Here is a 27,756-nt window from a genome sequence, read left to right as displayed (position 1 = left end):
CTTTGAATCGCAACAGAGATTTCTCTGAAAACTAATTTTGCTTTAGTTTCTTGGGAATTAGCCCTAGGAGATGTGGCTCTGTGGAGTTGAGTTTTCAAGGTCTTGACAACAATGTTGTCAACAGCCACTCTGGGATGCTGTGGTGGCCTGCAGCATTGTTACAATATATATGCTGTGATACTTATATAGTTCACTGAACACAGCAGTGTGGATCTTTTTAGCATTATGACTCTTGGGGCTGATAACACTGTCAGAGATTATAATTTCTGGACAGTTTCTTCCATCTCTGACAGATGGTTGTTGTTGTTACAGTATCTCATTGGCTCAGTAATGTCTGGGCAGTTTTAGTGTCATTCATTAGCAACCTTATGAGCAGCAGAGTGTTATCTGTACTGTCAGACCTTGCCATTGAGTCAGAAGTAGATGCAGATGGACCAAGTAACACTGCTGAGGAACCATTTCATGGCTCTTGTAAACTGTGAAGTCGGACTGGCAGCGGACTCTACAGGGATACACAGAAAAGCTAGTGCTCTTCCTTCAGATAACAAGCCTTCAGTTTTAGTGGATGCCTGGACAATCTGCTGACAAGTCACTGAATTCTTTATTGAATGAAGGCCAACTTTAAACTCAAACGGGCGGCAGGATCTCAGCCAGTCACTGTGAGTAGTTTTGCCAGATGACCCCTCAGCCTGAGTGACAAAATAAATCTACATTAAATACATGTTCAAATTAAAAAAGAGGAGAAATAGATGCGTGACTGGAGTCCATAGTTACAGACAGCTCCTCATATGATATTGTATGATTTGATAGATGACAAAGTTGACCTTGTGCCCCATCTCTTCCAACCGTTTATCTGAGCTCTTATGTGTCTTCTCCTGGATTTGTATGCAAAATCAGTGAAACTTTGAAAATTAATTACTCAATTCAAAGTCAAAGCCAAAAATTAATGAGCAGTACTTAACAATAATTTAATGTTACTCAAGAAATAAGTTGATGAGAAATCAAGTCCAATTGGCAACACTCAGAAACTGTAGAAGAAAGTCCCACACTGTCACGTGAAACGGATACCCTAGGATTTGCAGCAAAGACCAAATTCCTAGATTTTATTTTTTAATGTGGCATAAACAATAATATAATTAATTAAACACTAACTAACTTTTGTAATACAAAATATTAACAATGAACCAAGAAATAAAATACTTTCACATACTAGGTATATAAAAAGCATTCTGGAAAGTGGCCTGGTTCCTTCATGGTATTTTAGGGACTTGAATTGAAATTAATAATCGACAAGAACAATCACATTCAAAACACAATAACATATAAACAAAAATAAGAGCAAACAGAGGAAACAAAGTGCCAGAGAATGAACATATAGCATAAAACAACACCCTAACCCTAAAATAATATAAAGAAGGGGGACAAGATAAATAAATGAAATACGTAAATAAATAAATGAAGGGGTACAGATACATCCAAGTGATTTCGGTCAAAAATGTAGGGTATAGGTTTTAAAAATTGTTTGGCTCTTTGTGGCTTAATTATTTTGCAGTTTAACTAAAGAGCTGTAATAGAGCTGAATGTCATTTAGAAGCAGATCAAAGTTGGGTTTTAAATTGGTCCATTTCATGTTATGCATATGTAATTTGTCGAAAATTACAAAAAGTTGAATTAAAAAGTGATCAGAAACAGTTGAATCGCTCGCACTGACCAGCAGATGGCAGTATAAAGCAGCTGATGAAAAAAAAAACAACCTCTACAACGATAATCTCGCGTTACTTGCACTAACACGTCATTCCATGATGGCTGAAGATCCTGGCGGAACATTTTTCAATTTCTCTGTCATTTTTCTTTCTTTCTCGCTACCTCAGCTTGCCATAGAGACATGGCAGGACTCACAACCCCGTTAAGCGTCCACAAATCGTTAGTGTCGACATGCCCAAGAAAGGGAACCGAAAACGGCTGAAATTTAGGGCCGGAGGCATTTGTTCGGAATCAGGTAACGTTAGGTTTACATTAACGTTTACATTAGCCAACAAGCTAACCCGCCCACTGTTAGCGCTCAACAGTGGGGTTGTAAACGTTTTTACCCAAAGTTTACAACGTCGAATATGAATCATTTGACTAAACTGGTGTACTACATTACATTAAAAGTGTGGAGCTATGGTCACTTATTTTGAGTCTTTTCTAATGTTAGAAATTAAGAGCCAAAAGATCCAGTTGAATTGAACGCTAAGTCATGTGAGAAATGTAATGATTGTAGTAGGTTTTGCTGATATGTTTTAAAGAAATTCACCACCAAACCTTAAAGAACCTGATTATTTTATTCCTAGTGACCGTTGCTGATTATGCTGATGCCGATCCAGCCGTTGTGAAGTCGGGGAGGATGAAAAAAGCTGTTGCAAATGCAGTTGAAAAAGAAGGTAAACTTTGATGAAGTACAGTCTGACAGATATATAGCGTTAACATAATATATGTAATATTAATGAACTGAGATTACGGTGTCATTAGGCTCATATTAACATTGTGTGTTTCAGTAAAATTACTCTGTGGCCTGGAAGCATCTCAGGGTGCTGTAGAAGAGGTCCTCTCGTCTGCAATGAGTGTCATAGCAGACGCTTTGGACAGCAGTGATGACCTAGACCCCGAAGAAGAGGAAGAAAGTGAAACTAAAGTGGCTCACAAGAAGAAAAACAAGAGACGAAAGGGTATTATTTGTAACCTATTTTGGAGCATGCAAATGGAGAAAAATGAGTCAAACACGGAGGACTTGCACAGGACTTACATGAACATTTACTGTGATGTTTGTATGTTTTCACAGCGAGCAGTGAGAGCAGTGACGGGGCAGAGTATCCAGTGGACATTTGGTTAGTGCTCTCCTCTTATATTCGGCCTGAGGATGTGTGCACGTTTGCACTAATCTGTAGGAGTGCCTGGACGGTCACCTGCACTGCAGTTTTTTGGACCAGGCTCTACAGAAGGTGAGATGGCTTTATTGATCATTTCTGTGCTGTCAGTGGTGAACATATTGGTACAGATCAGCCTAGCACTTCTCTTTTTTGCACAAGCAGGAAGTTACAATGAAGTTAAACAGGAATACCTGTAAGACTTCAAGGCCCAATTTAGAAACAATGAATTAGTAGTAGTGATGATTATATACTTCACTTGAGTTTCTGTTGATTTGGAGCTAACACATTTAGTTGATTGACAGAAAAGTAGCAATTATTTTCATAATCAATTCATTGTTTCAATCATTTTTCAAGCAAAAAATGTAATTAAAATGTGCTATATTGAGATAGGTATCGTTATTGGGATATGAGATTTTGGTCATATCACCCAGCCCTAGCATCCATGAACTCATTTTACTTTTGTCGTGAATGTGATTCAGAAGTAAGAGTAAACTGACATAATGTATAATTTATGTTTTCTTTCCCTCTCACTTTCTGTCTCTCCCTTTCAAAGGCACTACAAGATCGATGTTGATCTGCCAGTTCGTTTACTGCCTGAATCTATTGACAGGATGCACTGTCTAAGGGCCCGTGTGATTCGCTCCCTTTTCCATTTGTATGAGCCGTTCAGCTTACGTGTCTCCAAAATTCCTGCCCTGCCAGAATCCACGCCCACAACCCTGCTCAACTCCAAGGTAAATGAACATGTGTACTCAGTCACCTGTAATGTTAGAGCTATTGAAGTTTTGTTTTTATTTCATTTCTGCTACTAATTTGATATCTGAATGGTACATAATTGGCTCATATTTAAGAGCTCAGCTTTTTTCATGTGAACTTACTCATGGTTGCATAGAAAAACTCAGTGTTAACCAAGCCTGTAGATAACCAGAATTGTAATGTCAGCTATTTAGGATTTCCAGTGTTTGGCTTAGTGAAGCCAGGTAGCTCGAAGAGGGCCGGACTAAGATAAACTCTCTTCATGTTACAGGAACATAGTGTAGAGTTTGGTTGGGCTGAAAACTTGTAGACTTGACCCTCCATGGCACTTGTTTAATCCCTCCAGGTTAAAATAGGAGAGATGTATTTCACATTTTTGTGTAGAAGTGGACATAATTCTTAATTTTTCCTTTTGCAGTGTTTATTGTTCTGGGTCAAGAAGGTGTCAGGGACTCGGCCAGAGGCATTGTGGGAGTTCAACTTCAAGTTTATACAGGAGGTAACAGCTTTCTTCAAAACCAACTGCATCCCAATATGTTAACCAAAATTGATATTGGCTTATTGTGACTGTGGTTTTTTATATTTCTCTGGTCATCTCCATCCCAGCAGGGACACAGTAAGAATGGTTGTGCCAAGTCCTTGCACATGCCCATTCAATACAAAGATGTCCACACAAACCCAGACTCTGGCTGCTACGTGCTTCAAGTCACCACACTCAACTTCATTTTCACCCCTGTGGTTATGGGCATGACGCTCACCCTGGTTAGTACAATAACTCTGGGTTTTTTGGTTGGCACTGCTTTATTGGTGGAGATCTTAAAGCATTTTAAAAAATACCTGTGTTGATGAAAATAGATAATCAAAAAAAAAAAAAAAGGAACATTTTAATATTTGTGGGAATTAATGTTGACATGTGCCATTTGAGGATGTTTTTTACTGAGTGGAAATAAGTATGTTGTGCCTAAATGACCAAAAGTTCTGACTACACAACCAGCCACTGGTGTCTTTTGGTTTTATTAAATGACACATTCTGCAACTCTGCCATCAATCCCTGGCAATGCCACATTCAAGTGATGCCAAAGATGAGATAGAGCTTTTTATGTTTGTAGAAAACTGTCTGTGTGATAAATTACGAACTAGATACAGTAAAAGCTGTAAGTCTTGACAAAATCCCTGAGATATTAAGTTGGTGTAGTTTGAATCAGCTTTATCAGAGTCAGCATTAAGATCTAAGAGGACAAGGACAGACCAGCAAAGCTGTGTCTGCTCTGTTTTAATCTACTGTGATTTTTCAGAGATCTCTTATCTAATCATTTAGTCTGTTAGCGGTTCATAAATGTCTCCTTCTAAGATTTTTTATCTCTAAAAGTTGCTAGGATTGATATGCCAGGTTTTTGGAGAAGGGCTTAAAATGTGATGGAACAAGGCCAGAGATTAGTAAAGAGTTAAATGGCAAGAACACTGGAGCAAGCCTTAGCAATAAAATCTTTTAAGAAGTCTGGTCAGGGGGATACCCAGTGAGCTGGACGTTGAAGCTACATTCTACAAAAAGAAGTCTGAGGTCTCGGCCACATAAAAGCCCTCTATTAGGAAAGTTAAGGCCAGTCTTAGTTGAATCAAGTTATAAAACACCCAGAATCTCCCTACTCACATGTTTGCTAGACACACAAATGACTGTATTTTGATGACTTTTGCCAATAGTCTGCTTGGCCTATGTTGTCTTCTGCAATAATAATCTTTTGATCTGACCATGGACTGATGAAAAAAATAAACAGCAATAGCTCCTTATTGCCTCTTCTAACCTGCGCTACTCTGTCTCTGTCTTTGTCATAGTTCACAATCAACGTCAGCACAGACATGCGCCACCACCGCGTTCGTCTGGTGTTCCAGGACTCACCGATTCCACGGGGGAAGAAAAGAGGGGATCAGGGTGGGATTCAGGTGGTGTTGGATCCCGTACACAGTGTGAAGCTCATGGACTGGTGGCATCCACAGTACCCCTTCTCGACTTAAACATAAGCGTCTTGCCCCCTCGGATCTTACTACAGCAGAACATCTCACCAAGAACCCTGCCGTCATTTCATCCCACTCGCCCAACAGAAATATGATATTGGATGATCCTGCAGAACCCTTGATTACATTCACTGACAGTGTTTCTGCACATTCACATTTTTGAACATTCGTCTGTGATAGTTAAAATAGTTAAAGTTAGGAAACGAAAACACTTGAACTTGAAATTGGGGATTCATTGTTGGATAATACAGAAAGCCAATATTTATTATTGGCCTAAGATGGGACACAAACCTCACCTTTCAGTGTCAAAATCAATCACATTGCATGTCTGTCCCCGACACTGTTTCCTGCTGCGTTATTTAAACATCACAGTTCTTCCTGCATTGGTACTGGATGTAAATTGTGTACTGCAGAATCGTCCAATATGAACATTATTCCTATAGCTGGTCATTAATACAAATCCGTGTCCACATAGTACCTCCTAGCCCCTAGAGATACCTGGGGCCAGATGCATAGAGCTCAAACTTTGTGTATGCACAAAGACAGAAATATGCATACACATCGTTTTGGTCCGATTTCTATAAAGCCACGTGAATGCATTGCTCTATTTCATAAGGCTCAGTCACTGTGGAAGTGGTCGCATGTGCCCAAGCCCATTTCCACTCTCACAGTTAGTCATAAATGGATGGTGACACACCCTTAGCTGTCTGGCATATAAGTAATTTGGTCTGTTTCAACACTTATTAGACTTGTCATTGAAAAGGCCGGGCAAAGAAAGAAGTGCAATTTTACAGATTGTGTTGCAACAAAGCCAGAACAGCTCTCATTAGGAAAGACTTATGCACGCCTGTGGCTATTTATATCGCCCAAATCATTGCATGTACTGGGAAATCTCAGTCATTATAGTTAAAAATCAGAGAAATGATCAATGATTGATTTATAGCGATCAGACTTTACAAAGTGCTTCACAATTAAGGATAAAAATGAAAACCTCGTTAACACAGGGAATGTGTAAATATAAAGAATGAAATTCATGAAATGATTTAAAATCAAGTTTATAAATGCACCTTTTATTTATATTTTACAGATCACAAAAAGACTGCAAAAAGAATTACAATGAATTTGGTCTTATATGTTTCAAAAAACTGTTCATATGCCTGGTCTGAAGTATTTGTAAGGTGCACACTGCACATTTTCCTTACATAAGTGGGAAATGGCATATGCATGGCTTTTGTGTGTTCACATCATTTATACATGTGGCCCCTGGAATCTCTCCTCATCTTCAGCAGTTCCTTATTGAAAACATGCAGAGGGCTTTGTAATATGAAAAACAAAAAAAATGGCATGATAACAAAGAAAATCATTATCTGAAACAGACATTGACATTTGTGTAGTAAATGTTTAGTACACTGGACTGCATAATAGTGGAAAGTCAGTTTCAGATGGCATTCCCAAGCATTCCAGAAATCCTCCTGGGAGAAATCTCACTTAAACATTGTTTGCAAAAAACAATTCAAAGTCAAATTTTCCCCCACAATGATTTAGTAATATATATTTCACAATATATAAAATACTGCGATGTGATTACAGTGATAGTTGATAAATGTTTATATATTGCCCAGCCCTACATACATGGCAGAGAGGATCATGTGTATTTGGAGCTACCAGTTGCATAAAAAGATTTAAAAGTTTGTTATTTCTCCTACACAGACATGTGTGACACATTTTCTAGAAGAATTTTTGAAACTCCGATTAGCAGGGTTGAACATTTGTACTGTTGTCCCCTGGTTGTTTTATGCTCACTTGAAAAAGTTAATCTAAAATATTTTTGATTTGCGTTGGTTTGAATTTTGACAATGTTGCATCAACAGAGTTGTATTATCTTTTTAAAACCATGTTTTGTTTTTTCTTCAATGTATTTAATTTCAGGCAGCCTCACTTAGTATTATGTGAATATTAATGACACTGCTCTGCATTGAAGGGGCCAAAGAGATGATTTACCTCAGATGTCATCCACTCATCTGCTGATTTGGGCAGCGTTTCTTTTCTTTCAAGTGTTTCTTGGCTAAAAACACTTTGATTGTCTCCTTTTTGATTGTGTTAGCCATGTCCTCAACTGCCACCTGTGAAATATTAGTGTTAAAAGTGGTCTGTCTTTTACATATTGAATGTGAGTAGAATCATACCAATCTCATGCTTGATCATGAAGTGCTATGGAGAGAGAGAGCTACCATTGACATTGATTTCCATTTTTTTTTTCCATCGGACATAATCAGAATCATTTAACCTGGATTTGCTTGCAGATATAGATATAATGTGACATTTCTGTTCATTTGATTAACCACACACAGTGTAGACTTGTAGAAACAAAAAGCTAGTTGATGGCAGTACCCCATAGCAGAAGACACTTGGATGTTCTGGTTAGCAGCAGTTGATTTTTTTCTATTGGGTGGTCATTTTTGTCAGATAAGAATTTACTGCACTGAAATAAAGACAGAAACTGCCCATCTGAAAGCCTCCAGTCATCTGTCATAGAACATTACTTGTATTTTGCTTCCCTCTTGTGGTAATATTTGGTACTGTGTGTTGAACACAGTATCCAGTTATCCACAGAAGCTGGTTTTCTAGCAGTCTTGGATCCAAGAGCATGAATGCTTGTTTTGCTGTTATGGTATTTATGCCAGTGAACTTGCTGTATACTTGAAACAAAAATGTAAGACACCTGGACCACTAATCCCTGAAAAACATCTGTCAAGATTATCAACTGTATTAGGTGGTGTTTAAAATACACAAGGATACACCTAGCCCTCCTATGCAATGTCAGTACCTTAATAGAAGTGTTAATTTGGGAACTAAAGATGGACTAACAATGCGTGGTCCCTGTGATTAAAGGAGGTGCACACAATATGTGGACCTCCTCTGCAATCTAATATAGAAAATCACAAACCATTGCCTCAAAAATACCAGATTTAGATAGTATTCACTAGAATTTTAACATTTTAGGCAAACTATGACTGTAAATGAAAACTTGTTAGGAGTCAGTGTTATTAGATGTATTGTGCAGGTTTGTATGAATAGTGTGCCCCTGGGTCCTAACATTGATAGATTAACAGCGACTAGACTACATAATCATAATGTAAAACTGCAGTCTCACAATAAAAACAGAGCGAGAAAATAAGCATCTCAATAGCTGACAGTATAAACGATAAAGGCTCAGCTCCCCTCTTTAACCGTGTGGGTCTTGGTTTTGGCTAAAGTTAGAGGGCCTCTTAAAACTCATCTGCAGTCAACAGGCGTCACGTCATCGCCTTAAAATACCGGCGAGTGTTGCGAATATGAGAAAACTTCATTTCCCATAAACCCATTAGCGCGTTGCCATTGGCGGCGGCACAGGTGACCGCAGACGTTCTGAGTTGTGACAACATCTCGACGGTCTAAACGACAACAAATTAGCCTCCGAGGTGCAGGCGGGTGTGCGTAGCGTAGCAGTCTGTGGAAATACAGAGACGCTTAAAACTCTTAGAGGTTTTTTTTTTCTTGAACACGACCTTTTTTTCCTCTGAGAGTGTCTGACAAGTTTGGTATTAACAGAGCGCAAGAGAGAAGTGGGCACGCACTTTTCCTGAACCTGACTCCTCACTTCGTTCTGTCTGACCTTCACAGCGGGTAAGTGATATTTCACCACCGCCACTGAAGTGTTACTTCTTAAAAAAACACCACCACCTCTGGAAAACACCACCAGCTTAACATTTTAAGTGCATATTTCTTGCTTTTACGTACAAAGTTTTGTGATTAATTTGAGCTGTTTGAGCTAAGTGAATAAGGTAAAAGTAGCCAATTTGTCCATGCAAATAAACGCATGATTTACGTCTTGTAGTTTTCAATTAAATGTTGCAAAAATCATTGCACAAGAACTAAATATACATTTATGTATTGTTCATGAGACATGAAGGCTAGCAATGCACGCTTATTGCTATGCTTCATCCTTAAACTTTACATGCAAGTTGATCAAGATTTTGTTTCATGTGAATTTTTTTTATGAATCTGAGTAGAGTAAGTGCACACAAGGAAGACATTTACTAGCATTTGACTATAACTAATGAGCAAAATAGTCAAAACATTGTCTTCACATGCCATAAGATGCAATTATTTCATTCGAGTTTTACAAAAATAAAGAATAATTTAATTTAAATAAATAATGCAGTTTGTCTTTTTGCTGGGAACCAATGAGTTAAACTTTAATGTACAACTTTCCCCTTTTCATTGTCATCAGGGAGTCTCTGCTGAGAGCTGCCCCTCTTGCCATTTATAAGCAGTAGTCAGGCCAGTATCAGTAACAACACCTCAGCCTCGGGGTATGCTGCTATGTATAAGCTGTGACTTTCTAAACTGTACCGACTGTAATACTCTGCTGCTTATTCAAGTACTTTGGCTGAAAGTCCTGCGCAGTGCCAACACTAAAATAATGAAGGCACCACCGACCATTTATGTCCTCTTTGTCCCCTCTCTGCAGTGGGCTTAATTTACATACCATGTGTTTATTATTAGTGTGCGCGCGGGTAGAATGGAGGCTACAACTGGTTATGTCTGCTATCACAGTGATGCAATGTCAACATATTATTCCAGAAATGACATATGACAGATCTGTTGCATTTAGCTGTGATTTTAATGGGAACTATGTGTTTTGTTTTACTGTTGAATATGGTCAAACTATTTGACCATATTCAACAACTTGAAGCGCAAGTTGCAGTAAAACGTGTGGTATTTGTACATTAATCCATCTGCATTTAACTATATTAAGCATGGTTATCATCATTTTTGCCATACCAAATTATTAACCATGGTCAGTTTATATTTGAAGATTTACACTTATATGAGAGTGAATGAAAAAAAGTGCTTTAAGGACAGACCAGACTGCTTTTGTCTTCTTAAGTTTACCTTCGGTGAAGGTCTAACTCTGAGGCTTGTAGGCTGCCCTACATGTCTCCTTACCACCTAACAATACACCAATAATGTGTTTGACATTAAACTCTGGTCCCTGGCCCTTGACCTCTCTGCCTGGTCTCTGTGATTATCTGTACCATTCTCCAGAGGACACAATAAGGTTCAAAGATCAGAACAGAAAGGTCTCAACTGGTCTGATAGCTTTTAACTGATGTGAAAACCTTTTCCTCAAGCTTGTGCTTACGGACATGACTTGTCTACTTTCATTCTTAGTGCATTTCCCAGAAATGTCCCCTAGACGTTGTCGTTGTCTTTTGGTGACCATGGTTTGTTATGAAACATTACAATGACTGCTTATGATGTCAGTTGGTAGAAATAGGAAATCAAGAGTTCAACTGTCCCACTAAACTAGGCATAAGTATGATTATGAAATAGATTTTGGAAGGTAGATTTTAATTTATGAACAATATAAAAGGGAAGAAATATTAGAAAAAATTGCACAGGATCACTGAGTTCAGTCAACCACATGGACGTTTTTTGTATTTTGGTGACACTGGTATGTTTCTATATTGGTTTGATACACCATACAGACAGAAATGTGATACGAAAGGACACGAGAACTACCATGTCTTTGTAGCCCCACTGTTGTTCACTGTTATGGAGACACACAGCAGCGCAGACAGATGGGCGTGCACATGCATGGGAGAGGGTTCAGCTGCAGGTCTGAGGAAAACTGTGTTTTAATGCATCAGATTCATTTGTGAGGCCGGCTGGGCACATTCATATGTAGAATATTCACTCATTTCATATGTAACACACTTGCAGACACTCAGTGGATGTGTTGTTGTTGTTGTTGTTGTTGTTGTGGATGTGCGTTTGGGTCGTACTTTGAGTATTTTTCACACTACATTGATATAGAATTGTAGCATGTGAGTTCAGTGTACATAGTACAGTTATGTCATCACACTGTTAAACCTGAATTACCATTCTCCTGGAAAGACACAAAAACTCTCCTCCACTATCTGTTTCTCTTTTTCATCATCTTCATCTGCCTCTCCCTCGTTTCTGTGAATCCATTCATGAAAAAATTTCCATTGCGTAACCTGATCAGAAAGATAGATCTACTGTACTGCAACACTGGCACATAGTTTAGCTGTAACCGTAACACTTATAGCCTGATCAATACTGGACTTTTGAGGCCGTTACTGATATAGATATTTGTGAGTTTTAAAATTCTGATAACAATTTATTGGCTGATTGTAATATGTTATAACATAAACAAACAATCTTGATATGGATCCCTTATTGTTAATTTTATTTTTTTTAAAGGAATTATGATAAAGATGCATACTGAGCAAGACATTTTACAGTTGAGTTCCCTGTTTAGCGTCGTCGGGTAAGGCTAACTCGTTGTTGCAACTTTGGAGCTAACCCCCTTCACTTTTCCAGCAGTTGGGGAAACAACAGACGTAACTTTTCTTGGTCTTGAGAAGCTGCAGCATTTAATTAACTGAAACACTGTGGTCTATACTGTAGATTTACTGCCAGACTGACAAGTTACTGCTAACCTTTTCTTCTGCTCAGCTTGCTCGCACACACTTAACCACTCACTTGCTACGCACACACATTACGTACTGCCTTATTCCTTATGGCAACTACCACGAGTTTCCCAGGCAACAACACAAAGTTTGACTCTCGTTTCGGAACAGCGCTGCACAGAGATGCCCCAAACATTATTGATTTCCAAATTAATGGATATTTGGCATTATTTTTGGCATTAAAAAATATTTTTTTGGCCTGGCGGGGGTCCTTGTTGGCCTGGCGGGCTGCCAGGGAAACATATAGGGAAATATAGGGAAACACTGAAGTTATCTGTGTAGTTGCTGTAGACCTTTATCTGTACTTAACTCACTCCATCTCTAATTTTTAAAACAAGTGTGTTTACAATGGTGTGTTGAAAATGAGACAGAGGCACATAGAGGAGTCAGTGGGGTTATGGAGTACACGCAGTATGAAGGGTCAGGGGTCAGTAAACACACTGATCTGTGAGGTCATTGTCAGCAAGGTGACAGGTCACTGGCCAGTATGTGGAGCAGCGGTGGTGCCTGACAGACTAATCGCACTCTCTCCAATAGCACAGCTGCAGCCTGCTCAGATGGCCATCAATGGAAAAGAGTCAAGTATCAAGCAGTGAAACATTTACAATTTCATTTAGCAGACGCTAAATGAAATTGTAAATTGTAAATCTCAGGAGAAGTGGCCATTTTGACTAACTGTTCTAATTAAATTACTATAACTATACTGGAGCATTCCTCTTGCTTGGCTTGTGTTTGTGGGTGTATGTATGTGTATGAATGTGTGACACATACAAACTGATCACCTCGTCACAGTGCACAAATTAGCGCAAGCATGTGTGCTATGTATATGGAAAAGTGTGTTTGTGGTCATATTTTCAGCCTCATTGGACTCATGTCCGCTTGTAAGTGTTGGTGATGGGGTTAATTTTCTTCAGGTAAACAGAAGCACCCGTACACACAGACACAGAGACACACACACACACACACACACATATGCACACTGGCCAGGTTGAATGGATGTACTCTAGTGTGAAAGAGCATCAGGTGTGTGTAAACACAGCTTCATCCGTTTGCCATATGGACAGATCTCCCCTGACCTGGACAGCTTTGTGACTGGACAAGGAAAAGGTGTTGTATGAGAAACTCTCTCAATGATAAAATGAATTTCCCTTAGAAACAAAACAGAAAGAAAGACAGAAAGGCCAAAGTGCAGTAAAGTTTTGTCACCAAAGGTCGGACTTTTTCTTGAAAACCACTGGAATGACAGTCTGACATGTGATATATGACAACATGACCCATGATCTATCAGAGGTGAGTGTGGGTGGGATGTTTTGGGGCATGTGCTGAATGTGTGACTCCACTTCCTCATCTTAGCTTCATTCCACTGTCTCATATCCTCTTTTGACTGATAAACAGTAGTGACAGTCTTAAGTTGCCTCTGTTTTCTGTAAGAATGGTGCCTCAGCTGCATCTGTGAAACACATATTGCCCTGTTGTGTATATTTGGACAATTTGCTTGTTAGTATGAACTGCAGGAGTCGGCTGTAGTTTGCGGTTGTAGCTCTCTGCAAGTTTAGCTTTCTCAAAGGATGTCAGAGTTATATTTTTATCTCCTTACAAAGATTTTTAGCACCACCTATAAACACCACCTCAAATGGTGAGGTCATGACTGTTTGGTAAAACAGATGTTAACTGTAACAAATGACCAAATCTTAGTTTAGGTCTAATTTTAAAGAAAATTAAACTTCAAGGCTAAGATGTTAAGATAAAGGTTTTGTCTGCTTATATTTAACCCCATTTTCAAGATCTTTCTGTTTTACTGGTCAGAACTGCCCTTGATCAACCTCAACTGATCACACTTTCGTATTCACAAGAAACTGTTTCTCATATGAACTCTGCTGCCTGTTCCCTTAATATTATGCCCTCTAGGCTCCTTAAACAGGTTTTGCACAATGACATTCCTAGTATTCTTTCTATTGCTAGTAGTTTTTAGACTAATTGCAATAGAAATTGAAACTGAAAGGTTTTTCTCTCCACAACATTTTCTATCCATTCCTGTCTGGTTTTAGGGCTTTGCATACAACAGAATCAGATCTTATGAGGAAGTTAAATTTCCTACTGATGACTTATTACACGACTGTGCGATCATACTCATCTTGAATATCATGTCTGCCTTTGTTTAGGTAGACCATGACTTACTGACTGTCTTCAGCATATAGCTAGTATCAGTGCTACAGCCATTCTACTGTTTTTTACCTTCAATGATGTAAACTGCACCTTTTTGGTTAACATGTGAAGTTTTTAGCCACAATAGCAGTGTGGGTCTAGGGATGTCGGTCTTTTGGTCTACCACTTTGGTCTAGACTGAAATATCTCATCATCAACTGGACTGATTGAGGAGGCATTTTGTACAGGCATTCATGGTCCCCAGAGGATGAATCTTACTGATGTTGGTGATTTTTCCATTTAGCATCACCATGAGGTTTGTAGTTTTGAGTAAAACGTCTTGACAGCTATTGGGTGGATTGCCAAAATGAGGGACAGACATTCATGCTCCTCTCAAGGTGAATTATAATCACTTTGGTGATCCTCCGACTTTTGATCTTGTGCTATCATCAGGTCAAAATTTTAATGTGTTGAATAATTTGGTTTATGAGCAAATACCTGTGTAGCTAATGACATTCCCATCTGTAGTTTGTCTTTGCTAAAATGATCAGCTAGTTCAAAGCACTGCTGTGTCTAAGTATAGCCTCACAGAGCAGCTAGCATGGCTGTTGACTCTTAGCCTTGTATATCTAGGAGCTGGATATGCAGAGCTAGATATGCAGAGCTAGATATGCAGAGCTAGATATGCAGAGCTAGGAACACACAAGACTCTACTTTAGGTTCTCATTACCTAATGTTTGTTTATAAGATCCTGAAATGCTTGGCCCCTTCATATATCTCTGATGTTTTACTACTCCGTGTTCTTCAGATCACTCCAGGTAATTTGATCTAAGGCTGCATGCTGTTCCTCTGGTGAAGGGTAATAAGGATCATAATCTTGCTGTGATTCAGAGACTGTGGAATAACCTTGCCTTAACATCGGGTCTGCCTTCACTATTGACACTCCATAATATCCATAATTTTCCATCCCAGAAATTAGCCTTTGTTAACAAGTTGCATTTATGACTCTTAATCAAATCACTATTTTATGTTATTTTGTTCCAATTATTTGTTGTTATTTATTCCAGAAACACTTGTGCGGCAATTGCCTTTAATTAAATAAAAGAAGAAATAGAAGAGGAAATTTAACCTTTTGCACTTTCACAATAAGCATTTTTATGTGCTGTAAATGTTTTACACGTTTTCTGAGATGGATGGTTACTTTTGCAGACATTTATCATAGATACAAGATTCAAACATTGTTATATCTTAAGTACATCATATTAGTGGCTATTTTCACTAAAATTAAACTAAAACTACAATTAAAAGCAACTAAAATTAAGATTTTATTCTCACTTTCCAGCAGGTGCTCTTCTCTCCTTTCACAGTTTAGGATTAGTAATTCTGAAAACTACAGCAAATGTCGGTAACAACTGTTTTTTGCCTGAGTTTATTGATATTTTTTGGGGATTATCTCTTCCTCTGCTTTGTTAGTGTCAGTCATAGAAACAACTGTAGTGAAAACTCAGTGATATACTGTTTAAGGTTGTGTGTGTGTGTCTGTGTATGGAGACAGAGCATTCCTTTGTGTGCACTATTTAATCAAAAACTGTCCCCATATTTGGTCAGAAGACATGAAAAGGATGCTGATCTGACACACACACACGCACGCACACACAATGTTCTCTTGTAAGCTTATTTTATTGATTATCACCCTCTTGGCAAGATGGCCGCATGGTCTCTTCTCCTGAATGCAGGTAGCAGTTCCACTCTGTAGCCATTTTGAATGGTGTGTAGCAGTGATCCAGAGGTTAAATCCCCTTTTGGCACAGTCAATATGTTGATGGAAGTCAGGCATAAACTTCTTAAGGTTAGCCTGTTTGCAGTCTTAAGACTTCCATCAACATATTGACTGAGCCACAAAGGGAATCAACACTCTGGATCACTGCTACACGCCATTCAAAATGGCTACAGAGTGGAACTGCTACCTGCATTTGGGAAGAGAGACCATACAGCCATATTGCTGAGGTCAAATTATGTAAACAAAGTACGACACATGCCCCCAGTGACACAAGAGGTCAGAAAATGGTCAGGCCAATCAGAGGCCGCCCTACAGTCTGCACTACATGACGCAGTCTGGAGCACGTTCCAGGACACCACCGTCGACGTCACCGACGCCATCAATGGATTCACTGAGTCTGTGGTGGATTTAATTTGTGAAACAGCAGAAGCAATTGTACCCAAAACAGTTAAATCTTTCCACAACCAGAAACTATGTATTACTAGAACCATCCGGGATGCCATAATCACATGCACTGCAGCCTACAACTTAGGGCTGCAGTTTGTAAACAATGGCAATTATAAAGCAGCAGCCTACAATGTCAGAAGAGCAGTAAATGAGGCAAACCGGGTGTACGCGAAGAAAGTGGAACTGCAGTTCCAGGAGAGCAATCCCAGAAGCATGTGGTGAGGTCCAAGAACTATGACAGAAACTATAATAATGTCTGTTTCCACAGTAAATCATCTGTGGTGTGAAAGGCAAGGCAGAGACTGGTTCACCTAAGACACTTGAGAAAATTCTGAGTATCCCCTCCAATACTGAGGAATTTCTACTCCTGTACCATCAAGAGCCTCCTGACGGGAACATCACTGCTTGGTACTGAAACAGCACAGAACAGGACCACAAGGCCCTGCAAAGAGTGGTTTGTTCAGCTGAACATACAATAGGCAGTCCTCTACCCTGCCTAAAGGATATTTACACCAGGTGCTGCAAGAATAAGGCTAGGAGAATCATTAAGGATCCTAACCACCCAGATAATGACCTTTTCTCCCTGCTGCTGTTGGGAAGAAGGTATCAGATACACCAGGCCAGCACTGAGAGGCTCAGGAAGAGCTTCTACCCTCAGGCCACTAGGATCCTGAATAAGGTCACTGCCTAAAACTGCCCTCCACCACCCCACCCCCATCATATACATATATTTATCACTATTCCAATTCTATTAAAACTCTTTTTATCGCACAAATTGAAGGAACTGGTGGGATTACATTTCACTATGTGATTACATGTGAAAAACTTGATTGATTGATAGATTGAAGACAGATGGTTAGAGTGATGGGGAGGGGAAAGTTTAGTAAAGGATCAGGTTTTGGTGTGTGACAGGTGTAGTGAAATTAATGTGTGTGTGTGTGTGTGTGTGTGTGTGTGTGTGTTTGTGTGTACCTTATCTCCCAACTCATCTCTCAAATGCTTTCCATTCCATTTCACCGTACATGGTGACTCTCACCCATGCAAAAAGAAATGCTGTGCGGCTGGTTGGCAGGTTATTGCATGTACTCTCTGTCTCACACAAACACACCCATAGTTCCCCACTTTTGTGTACTCAGTATTAATAACGGATAATTTATATGCTCCAAATTGAATAGGGGTGCTCTGAAAATCTAGTGGCTTAGTACATCATGATTTGGACATCCACCCATAGCAGCCTATATTATGCATCAAGTGGAGATCTGAATGTATTTTTCTGTTTGTAAATTGCAAAGGTGGCCAAATCATGGGGGTAAAATACAAAGATCCATGGAATTAAAATACATACACATAATTTCGGGTAATGTCATGAGACATAGCTGATGATATGTATCATCAAACCACAAAAGCAGTCTCACAGATGCAGTAATACTTATGCACACAACTCGAGTTCACCTCAGGTCATATGACATAATGCCTATAGTATGAGGAAGTGTTGCTGTTTTCATAAGCATGCATTATTTTAGTAGAAAACAAGTCACAGACAGGTGGATATTTAAAATATCAGCATATTCTAACCTGTGCCAGACCCACAGGTGGATCCATATTTGCAAAGGCTTGTTTAAACTCTCAGAACTTTGTTTGATAATCTATTTTAGATTTTATTGTTTTCAAAGATAAAATTTTTTTCGGGCTACTGAGAGATGTCCCACACAGACAAAATGTGTGATATAGATGAAATGTCATATGCAAACCACAAGTTTGAAGAGTTAAATTGCAGACTTGTTGTCTGTGGCCCTAGCTACAACTATACTGACAGCAGTGTTTGTCCTACTTAACAGAGAGATAGGTTAGCATAGTTGGATCAGACTTCACTCAGACAAATCAACACAATCGTTCAACACTTTCAATAGAGCTACAATGATGGTCTATATGTGTAGTATTTGTTTGCAGTCTCTTTGCAACCATGGTGATTGAGGGAGTAAATGTCGGGTAACTTGCCCATTGGACAAGTAGAGAGGGTCTTGGGTGGTGTGTGTGTGTTTTTGCGTGTGTGTAGATGTATGTGTGTATACGTGTGTGTGTTGGGGTCCTGCCTCCTCCATAGGCCATTGTCAAAAGAGTACAAGGCTGTCTTGGTCAATGATTTCTCCGCCTACACATAGGTCTTATGATTGGCCAGACTTGACAGGAACGCAGCTTTCCCAACCAATAAGCTGAGGGCCTGGAGGGGTCCTGCCCCTGGACCAAAATAACCCAGTAAATACACTGCGGGCACTATGAGAACTGGAGCTGGCCCACTGTTGAATGCTTTGTGTACAAACAAGGGATGCTTGTCAGCCGGGTACTGCTGAACCATGCTGGCCAGTGTTCTCTTCTGTTGTGATAGGCACAACTAGCTGAGTGGCACTTTGATACCAATGTTTGTGTTTCTGCATTGAGGGATACAGGATGGGGGGAGTGTGGATGGAGGGATACAAATAGTTGGGTTACGTACTGTACAGGGATGAAAGAAAGACGGCCTGAGATAAAGTTTTATGGCAGCGCACCTCTTGCCAAAACATAACACACACAATGCACAGACGATCTCTGAGGAGCTTGTTCGCTTTGTCTACGTATCTGTGTTGCATATAATGGACATACTCAGCATGTGGCATTACCTATTTACAGTATGCGTGTGTTTATGTGTGGATACCCTGAGGCAGATGCAGATTGATTTGCTGATTGATTTTAAAGCTCATCATTCAGTATTCTAAGTGACTGAGCTGAACTGAGTTTATTTTTTGCAAGTTTTGGTCGCTGAAACTTGAATCATTTTTGTTCTGTATGTCCTATAATATGTTACGCCATTGTGCATGAACTCACCACTAGGAGGCTCCTTTAATGGTCCTATCAGCAAGTAGTTGTCATCCTTATCTCTGGTGCACTGTTGTAGGAGGGATATGCTTCAGTGTATAGTGTATTTTTGATTGTGTCTGTCATTGAGAAGAGGAGGAGGCATGATTAACGATGTGACTTTTACTACTGTTAACAAATCTTACAGTGCACTTCTTCAGGGGAATTTTTATTTTAACTGGAACTCAATAGCCTATCACAGGGCTTGTTGGGAAATAAACACACTATACATTAGGTAATAACCTGCATACAGTCGTGTGTGTGTGTGGGTATATACACGTTTTTATACAAGATGTGCTTTTGCTCTACTGTATAGTATCCAAAGACAAGCTTAGCATGTAAGATTTGCATTCCATAACATTTCATCTAGTGATGTGCTTACAGAATTGTAAGGGTCCTCTACATTATTTTCATAGTGTACCCAACAAAAATGTGTCATACACTACACTGTAGCATCTAAAATGTACTTAAAGCATGTTTTTTTTTAAATTCATGAAATTGTGCAGGTGATTACATAAGAAACACAGTGTCACAACTAATCAGTGATGCCTGAGTGATGTTCATTTTGATCCATTTACAACTGTCATTACATATCTGCTGTGATTCGGTGATCTGTGGGAGTTTCACCTGTTCACATTTTTCAAAATGCATCCTGTTTGAGGTTTTTGTATATTTCCTACACCCCTAATTCATCTTTTGAAAATGCACTGACCAGGACTTTCAGTAAATGATGGCAAAATTTATCACAACAAATGTTCCATTTTATATAAGGCAGCAACGAACGATTACTCATACTGAGTGGATTATCTATAACAATAAATATGCTATTACTTCCTGTCCTCACAATCGTGTATAGGCTTGTTATCATAAAGTCTTATTGCCCTCTGAGCACATGGGTTTGTGTGTGCATTCGGGTGTATGTGGCTGAATGGCAGTGTGTGGGAATTCAATTAGAGAAGTAAATATGCTGATTCACTGCCTCATATTTCAGAAAAAAACACATGCATAATGACCTAGCAGATAAAAAAGGGAATTGCCTTCAGGGTCTGTGTGTCTGTATGCACGCACATGTGGAGGTGTTGTGCATATGCTGTGCACTGCTCTAAGAAGGAGGCTGGACTGGAAGAGGAGTTCCTTATTAGAGAGAAAAGAGAGAGAGGAAGAGACATGAGTTTACTGGACACAGGGCTCTCCTTGTTGTTGCCCCAGACTACGGCTTTCAGGCTAATTTAGGGGAAGAGGAGGAGAGTGGGAGGAGGAGGAGGAGGAATAGGAAGCTGAGCTGGTGGTTAGAGAGAGAGAGGTAGGTGACTAATAGTGACTGTCACTCAGCATACTGTAACGGCCAGCGGAGGGAGGAGTGGCGTCACAACCAGTGAACCGGCATATGTATGCTCTAGTTCGGTGGGCTCAGTCAGCAAACGTGGGCTCAGTCAGCAAACTGTCTGTCTCTGCCAGTGAGTGTGTGTATCAACACGTGGAGGAGCAGATTTCACTTGGATACACTATGTTGTCTTTGGGATAGCTGGAGAGTTGTTGGTAAGAAGTTCAATCATTCTTATCATTCAGTATGTCAGTGTTTGTTACTTCCTGGCATTTGAATATGATGCTGTCAATTTGAGCTGCAGTCATGCTGATTTGCTGTTGAATCAAAACTGAAATTGAGGATATTTGAACAGATTTTGTGAAGTGTTTTTAGTGACATACAGGTCCTTTTTTAAAATTCAGCAGATGCAGCAGCAGCAGCGTTGGTGAAATTGCTGTTGACAGTAAACTGATACTTATTACATTTTGCAGCTTGACCTTTCAAAAATAGAAATAGGATCTAGAGTCATCACTGCATAATTTAGCAATGTAATGATTGGTTATGTGCACTTAAGTGGAGGTAAAATGTCAGAGTTGTGGTGCTAATGTGTGGCAGTTTGGTTAGGAGACAATGAAGGTTACTACATGAAATACAATAGTTCTCCAATGTTTGCTTTTATGCCAAAATGCATTGCGTTAAACAGAGTTTTTAGAGATCATTTGTGTCTGTAGTGGTGCTATACTAGTTGATAAGTTACTAGCATTATACCTGCGCTACAACAGGTTGACTAAATGTATATATCTCATGATCTGAGTGTGAATACCTGTATGTGCATATTCTCTATATGATTTGTGCATGTACCACACAGGCTAACCATTTTGGTTTAGATTAGACAACATTCACTTTATTTTAGACATTTTAGAATTTCATGCACTCCTCAGTCATAAGAAATGTGGTGTGAAACAGTTTTTGTTCTTTCCCTGGGGTGCCTGCAGAGGAAGTTGCTTCACCACTGACAAAACTAGGAGTTGTGAAAACTGATGGAAGAAAAGGAGAAGTGATGCATTGTGGTTATTATTGATGATGCTGGTCTGTTGTCTTTCCTGTGTCTTATTGTGTTGTACTTTGATTAGACATGTCTGAAAGTGTGTCTGTTTTGCGATTTCTTCGCTAGTTGCACATGACCCTCTTATCTATGGTCTGTGTAGTGGAAGCAAAGCAGAGTTAACTGAGGAAAGCAGGACTGAGATTCCCTCTGGGCAAGGGTCTCTCTTGGTCGACTATATATAGACTGTGTTTAGAAGGTGACGGACATTGTGATTCACACACAATGTTGATGAGTTATAGTGATTCATCCAGATGACCTTCAGGAAGTTAGTTACTGAACAGAAATGCTAAGCTTGTAGGTGGTAATTCATGTCAAAAGCTTTTTAGAGACAAAGTGGGCAGTTGTTGCCTGTAAATTATGCTGAAGGTTCTATTCACCTCAAGTTTACTAACCAGCTGAGGACACTGACCCTTTTACAGCAGTTGTCATACATCCAACTGTTAACTACAGCCATGCTAAAATGTATAACAGAAAGAGGGCAGTGTTTTGAATTTGTTACTTTTATGCTCAACCCAGTCGTTGTTATTGTAAAACCTCTCTCCACAGACATGCTTTCATTCATTTGATAAACAGATCTAGAAGCCACACATGAGTAGAAAAGTCTTCATGGCAAGAACCAGCTGCCAATCAGCTGCAGCGATTTATGAAACACAATTAAACAGCTGAATTGAATTAAATGTCTCTCATGCAACAGAATTTCAGTCGAGAATATCCTCTCTTTACACCCTTCAGTGAGTGCAGATACTTGGGTCTAACCATGGTCTGTTGCTTTCCCTGCTTCCGCTGTGGAAAGTCTTCTCTTTTTTAAGTTCTTCAGTGTGTGTTGCACACCTGCTGCTTTCCCCTATTGAATACTCCACTGCCTCCTCTGTTGCTCCTCCAAAACTACCAGTCACATATTGTGTGTTACAGCTATTCACTTCATCTGTCTATTTTTACATTCATTTTACAATTTATAACCAAGCATCTTTCCTTTCTTTGTTTCTTTCTTTGTTTTTCTCTGTCTTTCTCTCTTTGTTTCATTTTTCTCCCTGTTCCACCCCTTCATAACCTTCCTTCATCCCTCCCTGCCCCATGATCTCCTCCCTGCAGATTGCCATCCACTCTCCTCAGCGTCCAGACATGTAGTCAGCAGCATAAGCAGAGCGCATTCCTGTTTGTGAACTCTTTTTCTTCTCAAACAGGTAATTGTACATGTGTCTATATGTGTCTGTCTCTGTGCACTTATGTGCTTTTGTTTGTATGCTACAGTAGAAATCCACCCTTCCAATGATATGATGTCTACCCTCCTTTAACACAGCAGGCCATCCTGACTTAAATTACTTACTAGGATCCTGAAGTGACCTCATTGACTCTGGTGTACATCCTACATAACCCCTGTAATGCTCTAACTAAATCCCCAGTATCAGTTGTAATTAGTCCAGATGTGAGGTGGTAACAGGAAGGTTTTTATAGCTAAAGCAGCATTAGTTGACCCAACAGAATACCAGAACTGAATGTTTGAAAATTATCTGACTGTCTGCCAGTCTGTCTGTCGGCATGTCCATGCTGGTTCGGTGTGTTCTTGTCGCTAGGGGATACAGCTGTTTGTGTGTGTGTGAGACCAGAGAGGAAGGGGTAAGGACCCCATACTTGCCATGCCAGCCTTGTCACATGATCCTACCAACCTTCCTCGATGAGTGTGTGCGGTGGTTTATTGATACCGGAGGTCTGTTTACATGTTCTGAAAGAGTCTACTCAAAAGCCGACAGACGCTGTAGAACAGTTATTCACATGCACACTTACCGTTTATGTGCATGCCCTCACCCTAACCCCCCACCCTACCTACAAACACGCACACACATCCACGCAGATACACACACACATGCACATAAACAAAACAAAAAAACACACCGTGGCTCAGGGGAACAGGGTGTTCCTGAAAAGGAGAACAGAGAGCAGAGGGGGTTATTTTAGTCATTAGAGCAGGCAGACAGATAGCTTAATGCGGAAAGGGTGTGTGTGTGCTTGCGCATGTGTTAGAGGCTGGTGAAGTGCAGAGTGTAGTGTCACATTTGCAACCTTTGTGTTATTAACAGAAAGTTGGACTAAGATTTTAATAACCTGAAATTTTTGCTAATACCAAGGCATCAAAATGATTTAAAAATCAAATGCATATAAACAGCTACACGCTTCTAATATGCTTGAGTCTCAGAGCAGAGCCACTTTGCTGTTTGTGTTTGTGCTGTTTTCTCAGACATGTGAAAAGATATTCAGGCTTTTTTGTGACCTTGAGGGGATTTCTGTCTGTTCTCACTCCCTATGCGGAACTGCTTGATCTTAATACAGGAATACAATTTCTTTTTGACTTTACACTTGTCCCACAGCCTTTTTTTAAAATGGCTGTAAATTGTCTTTGAATTTTATTATGCAGCTGTGGCCGCATACATATGATGCACAAATGCTTTGTTGTGAGAGGGCACCTCTGTGTATGTGTGTATGCACTCACCCCACATTTAACTGCTCAGTGTTGGCTGTTAAAAAGGCCTTCCTTGGCATTGCACAGTAACTTCTAAAAATACACACCCCACAAATTAACACCATGTCTCTGAGCACAGGTGCCATGGCCCCACACTGCCCCAAGTGTGTGTGTGTGTGTGTGTGTGTGTACTTGTGTGTATGTGTCTTTTAATGTGTATTGTATTGGTTGTACACTTTGAATGTGTATATATAAATAAATATATATATATATCATCACAATTTGCCATTTGTTTAATGTATTCCATGTTTTGCGCATCTCTGTGCACTATGTGCTTATTGTTGACATGTATGATTGTGACTAATCTGTGGCACAATCCAGAGTTGACCTCTAACCCTGACTTCCTCCGCTCTGTATCCTCCCACTGGCTGTCAGTGTTTGAAGTGAAGGGGCTGTGACATCACAGCGCTGGACACACAATGGTAACGCTGTGCTCGCACTGCGTCACAGATGCCTGCTTACCCCAGTGGATGCCAGGCAATGGGAAGGCCCATGTGGGAGATCATGCTGCCTGGTAGCAGTGTGTCACCATATTAGATCAGGAAGTGATATCCACCCAGTGTGTGTGTGCATGTTTTAAAGTATATATACATTATGTATCATGGCTTAGTCACAATTGGAAGCTATATGATATGGTGTTATGTAATCATCACCACTATATTAGGTGTCATAAGCAGTTTTACTTAGCAGAGTTTGGGGATTAAAAAAGCAGTTAAAATTAATATTGGACAATAAATTGCCTGTAATCTTTATATGTATGATTTCTTAACCCAAATGGGTAAATGTGGAACATCTCTACAAATATATAAGGGAACACTATAGCATTGTTTTATATGTTATTTGCACAGTGTTCCTATCTTAGACTTGGTTTGTCAGTTAACCAATCAAATATTGTCCTGAGTTTTGTGCTTATGTTGGAGAAGGAGCCATGGATGGAATTTGGAGAAGTCTGTGTTAAACTGGGATGATGTAGTACATAAAAGTTAAATAGAGACAGTTAGTGGCTTTGGATTTAGCATGAAAAGCTACAGGAACTGATTGTGTGGACCTGTACAGTGGAACATGCTGTATGGTAAGCTATGCTCTATTCGGTGAAAGCATAGAGCACATGTCCTTCTCTGGCTGGCATTCCTACCTTGCCGATTGAGTTTGGAGATGTAATCACCCCATTTGTCAGACTATAAATACACTGTGCAGCATTCCACCACTGTGTGTATGTGTGTGCACACACTTGTTTGTTTGTCTGTGTAAGTAAGCATCTTGAAAGAGACAACAATTGCGATTACTACTTCAGGAGGACCTGCCTCTAAAGCTCCTGATGTTAGCAGTTGGCAGTGGTGGAGGAAGTATTCAGATCCTTTACTTATGTCAAAGTACCAATACAACAATGTAAAAATACTCCATTACAAGTAAAAGGCCTGCATGAAAAACCCTACTTAAGTAAAAGTACATAATTATTAGCAGCAAAATGTAGTTAAATTGTTAAAATAAAAGTAATGGTTTGGTCCCTCTGACTGATATATTATTATATATGACATCATTCGATTGCTAATACTGAAGCATCAGTGTGTAAGCAGCATGTTACTGTTGTAGCTGCTTGAGGTGGAGCTAGTTTGAACTACTTTATATACAGTTAGCTAGTTTCGTCCAGTGCTTGCCAACCTAGGTGTCGGGCCCCTCCAAAGGGTCACCAGATGAAACTGAGGGGTCGTGAGATGATTAATGGGAGAGAGAAGAAGAAAAAACAAAGTTCTGATACATAAATCTGTTTTTAGTTTTTGGACCTTTTCTCTAGTCTTTGATTTTTTTAACATTTATTGAAATTAAAACACGTGAGAAGATTAGAGGGGAAAATTAACAACTCATAGACATCTGAAATGTGACCCCGACTACAAACTGCTTTTTGTAAGACGTCAAAAGCCAAAAAGGTTGGAATCCACTGGTTTCATCTTCATCAATGAGTTGTATTTTAAAGCCACCAGAAACCCAAATCCACAATAGCTTCTAACTATGTAATTTAGGGTCTTGTGTACATAATAGTAAAAAGTATCAGAAATTAGTTTCAATCCAAATTCGAAATAATGTCATTTAAGTTCTTATAAACTTTCTTGATATTGGGTTGAATTGGGGGGGGTTATGCTTGGACATTTATTACGAAAATTACGGAATAAATTCCGTGAACTAATCATAAATGACGTGACGTGCTGCGGTAAGCGGATTGTCTCATTTCCAGTTGCTGGAGTTTCTGTGTCATTGATAGCATTTCAGCATCTCAACCCAGCTAATTTAGCTATATTCTTCATTACTGTGGCTAATTACCCGCTATACATTTAAACGTACACTTTGCTCAAGCACTCTTAACTCTCTCCTTCTTTTAGTTACTTTCTTGCAAGTCACACAATTGTTTTCAAATATGCTAGTTACTTTAGCTTAGCAGTTAGCAATGGCTTCCCTCTCTCCCTCTCACTCTCCTGCTCTCTCTCGCTCAGTGTCTCTTATGTTCGCCTGCCTCCTTTCTTGATAATGGTGCATGTAATAAATGTAATACATTCACCGTGTTGGAGGTGAGGCTCAGTGAATAAACACACCATGGAAACCCAGTTATTAGCTCCTGTAGTTAGCCAGCCCCCAGTAGCTGGTGCAGGTGCCAATCAATATGTGATTTGCCATGCCTACGCAGTCTTGAGAAATGGTCTAAACAGCAAAATGAGCTGTTTTTTGAAGAGACATTCAACTTTGATATCATATATGTATTTTTACTATTTTAAGCCAAAGCTCCAGAGGCTTTAAAAGCTTGTTATATTATCCATTGTGTGAAATATTCATGTGAAAAGTAACTAAAGCTGTCAAATAAATGTAGTGGAGTAAAAAGTGCAATGTTTCCCTCTGAAATATAGTGGAGTGGAGGTTTAGGAAATACTCAAATAAAGTACAATTATTTCAAAATTATACTTAAGTACAGTATTTGAGTAAATGTACTTAGTTACATTGCACCACTGGCAGTCGGTATGTAAATTGCTCCATCAATATAATAGTTCTGAGTGTTTGTGTTCTGTGTAGGTCTGAGTGATTTTGCTTCTTTGGAGCTGCTTGTGTGGAGCCTTTCCTAGAGTCCAAGATCTGGTACATGTTTGTGTTGGAATGTGTGTGTGTGTGTTCAATGTGTATTTCTGCATGGGTTTGTGTTTTTCATGTGGGCCATCCAATGGGCACAAAGCGGGCAGTGTGTGCCCCCTCGGGTGCTGAAATGTACACTTTGGACAACAGGCGGCTTCAGTCCTTCTCAATAGGAGCTGCCCTTCTTATTGTACCTCACGCACAATGAGCTTTTCTCTCTCTC

At 39.6% G+C, this 27,756-nt stretch overlaps 2 protein-coding genes across 8 annotated transcripts in view; both read left to right on the top strand.

The window, feature by feature from the left end:
• Positions 1–1,783: 1,783 nt before the first annotated feature.
• Positions 1,784–8,192, top strand: tmem183a (transmembrane protein 183A). Of its 2 annotated transcripts, none has more exons than XM_067587745.1 (8): positions 1,784–1,999; positions 2,334–2,423; positions 2,538–2,708; positions 2,822–2,981; positions 3,463–3,643; positions 4,084–4,164; positions 4,275–4,427; positions 5,499–8,192. In XM_067587745.1, exons 1-8 carry the CDS (start codon positions 1,936–1,938, stop codon positions 5,676–5,678), a joined length of 1,080 nt encoding a protein of 359 aa, XP_067443846.1. In that variant the 5' UTR covers positions 1,784–1,935; the 3' UTR covers positions 5,679–8,192. The 2 variants fall into 2 exon arrangements, with proteins under 2 accessions (XP_067443846.1, XP_067443845.1); XM_067587744.1 differs by having other exon boundaries at positions 4,272–4,427.
• Positions 8,193–9,083: 891 nt separating this feature from the next.
• tfeb (transcription factor EB) overlaps positions 9,084–27,756 on the top strand; it is a 35,512-nt gene continuing 16,839 nt past the window's right edge. Inside the window, exons 1-3 of one of the 6 annotated variants that reach the window (XM_067587739.1) lie at positions 9,084–9,344; positions 9,952–10,033; positions 22,991–23,082. The gene's annotated coding sequence lies outside the window, so the exon portion shown is untranslated. Of the gene's footprint in view, positions 9,345–9,951; positions 10,034–20,764; positions 21,024–22,990; positions 23,083–27,756 lie in introns of those variants that run through there. The other 5 variants (XM_067587737.1, XM_067587743.1, XM_067587738.1 and 2 more) reach the window with 5 other exon arrangements.

Source organism: Thunnus thynnus, chromosome 4 (assembly GCF_963924715.1).
Source record: "Thunnus thynnus chromosome 4, fThuThy2.1, whole genome shotgun sequence".
Classification (NCBI taxonomy): domain Eukaryota; kingdom Metazoa; phylum Chordata; class Actinopteri; order Scombriformes; family Scombridae; genus Thunnus; species Thunnus thynnus.
The sequence above is the reverse complement of the archived record's forward strand: the minus strand, read 5'-3'. Positions and strand labels throughout refer to the sequence as shown.

Coding starts and splice junctions, on each gene's coding strand:
- tmem183a (XM_067587744.1), top strand. CDS start 1,936: ATGCCCAAGAAAGGGAACCGAAAACGGCTGAAATTTAGGGCCGGAGGC. Junction 2,982..3,462: donor TGGACCAGGCTCTACAGAAG/GTGAGATGGCTT, acceptor TCCCTTTCAAAG/GCACTACAAGATCGATGTTG. Junction 4,428..5,498: donor TGGGCATGACGCTCACCCTG/GTTAGTACAATA, acceptor TCTTTGTCATAG/TTCACAATCAACGTCAGCAC.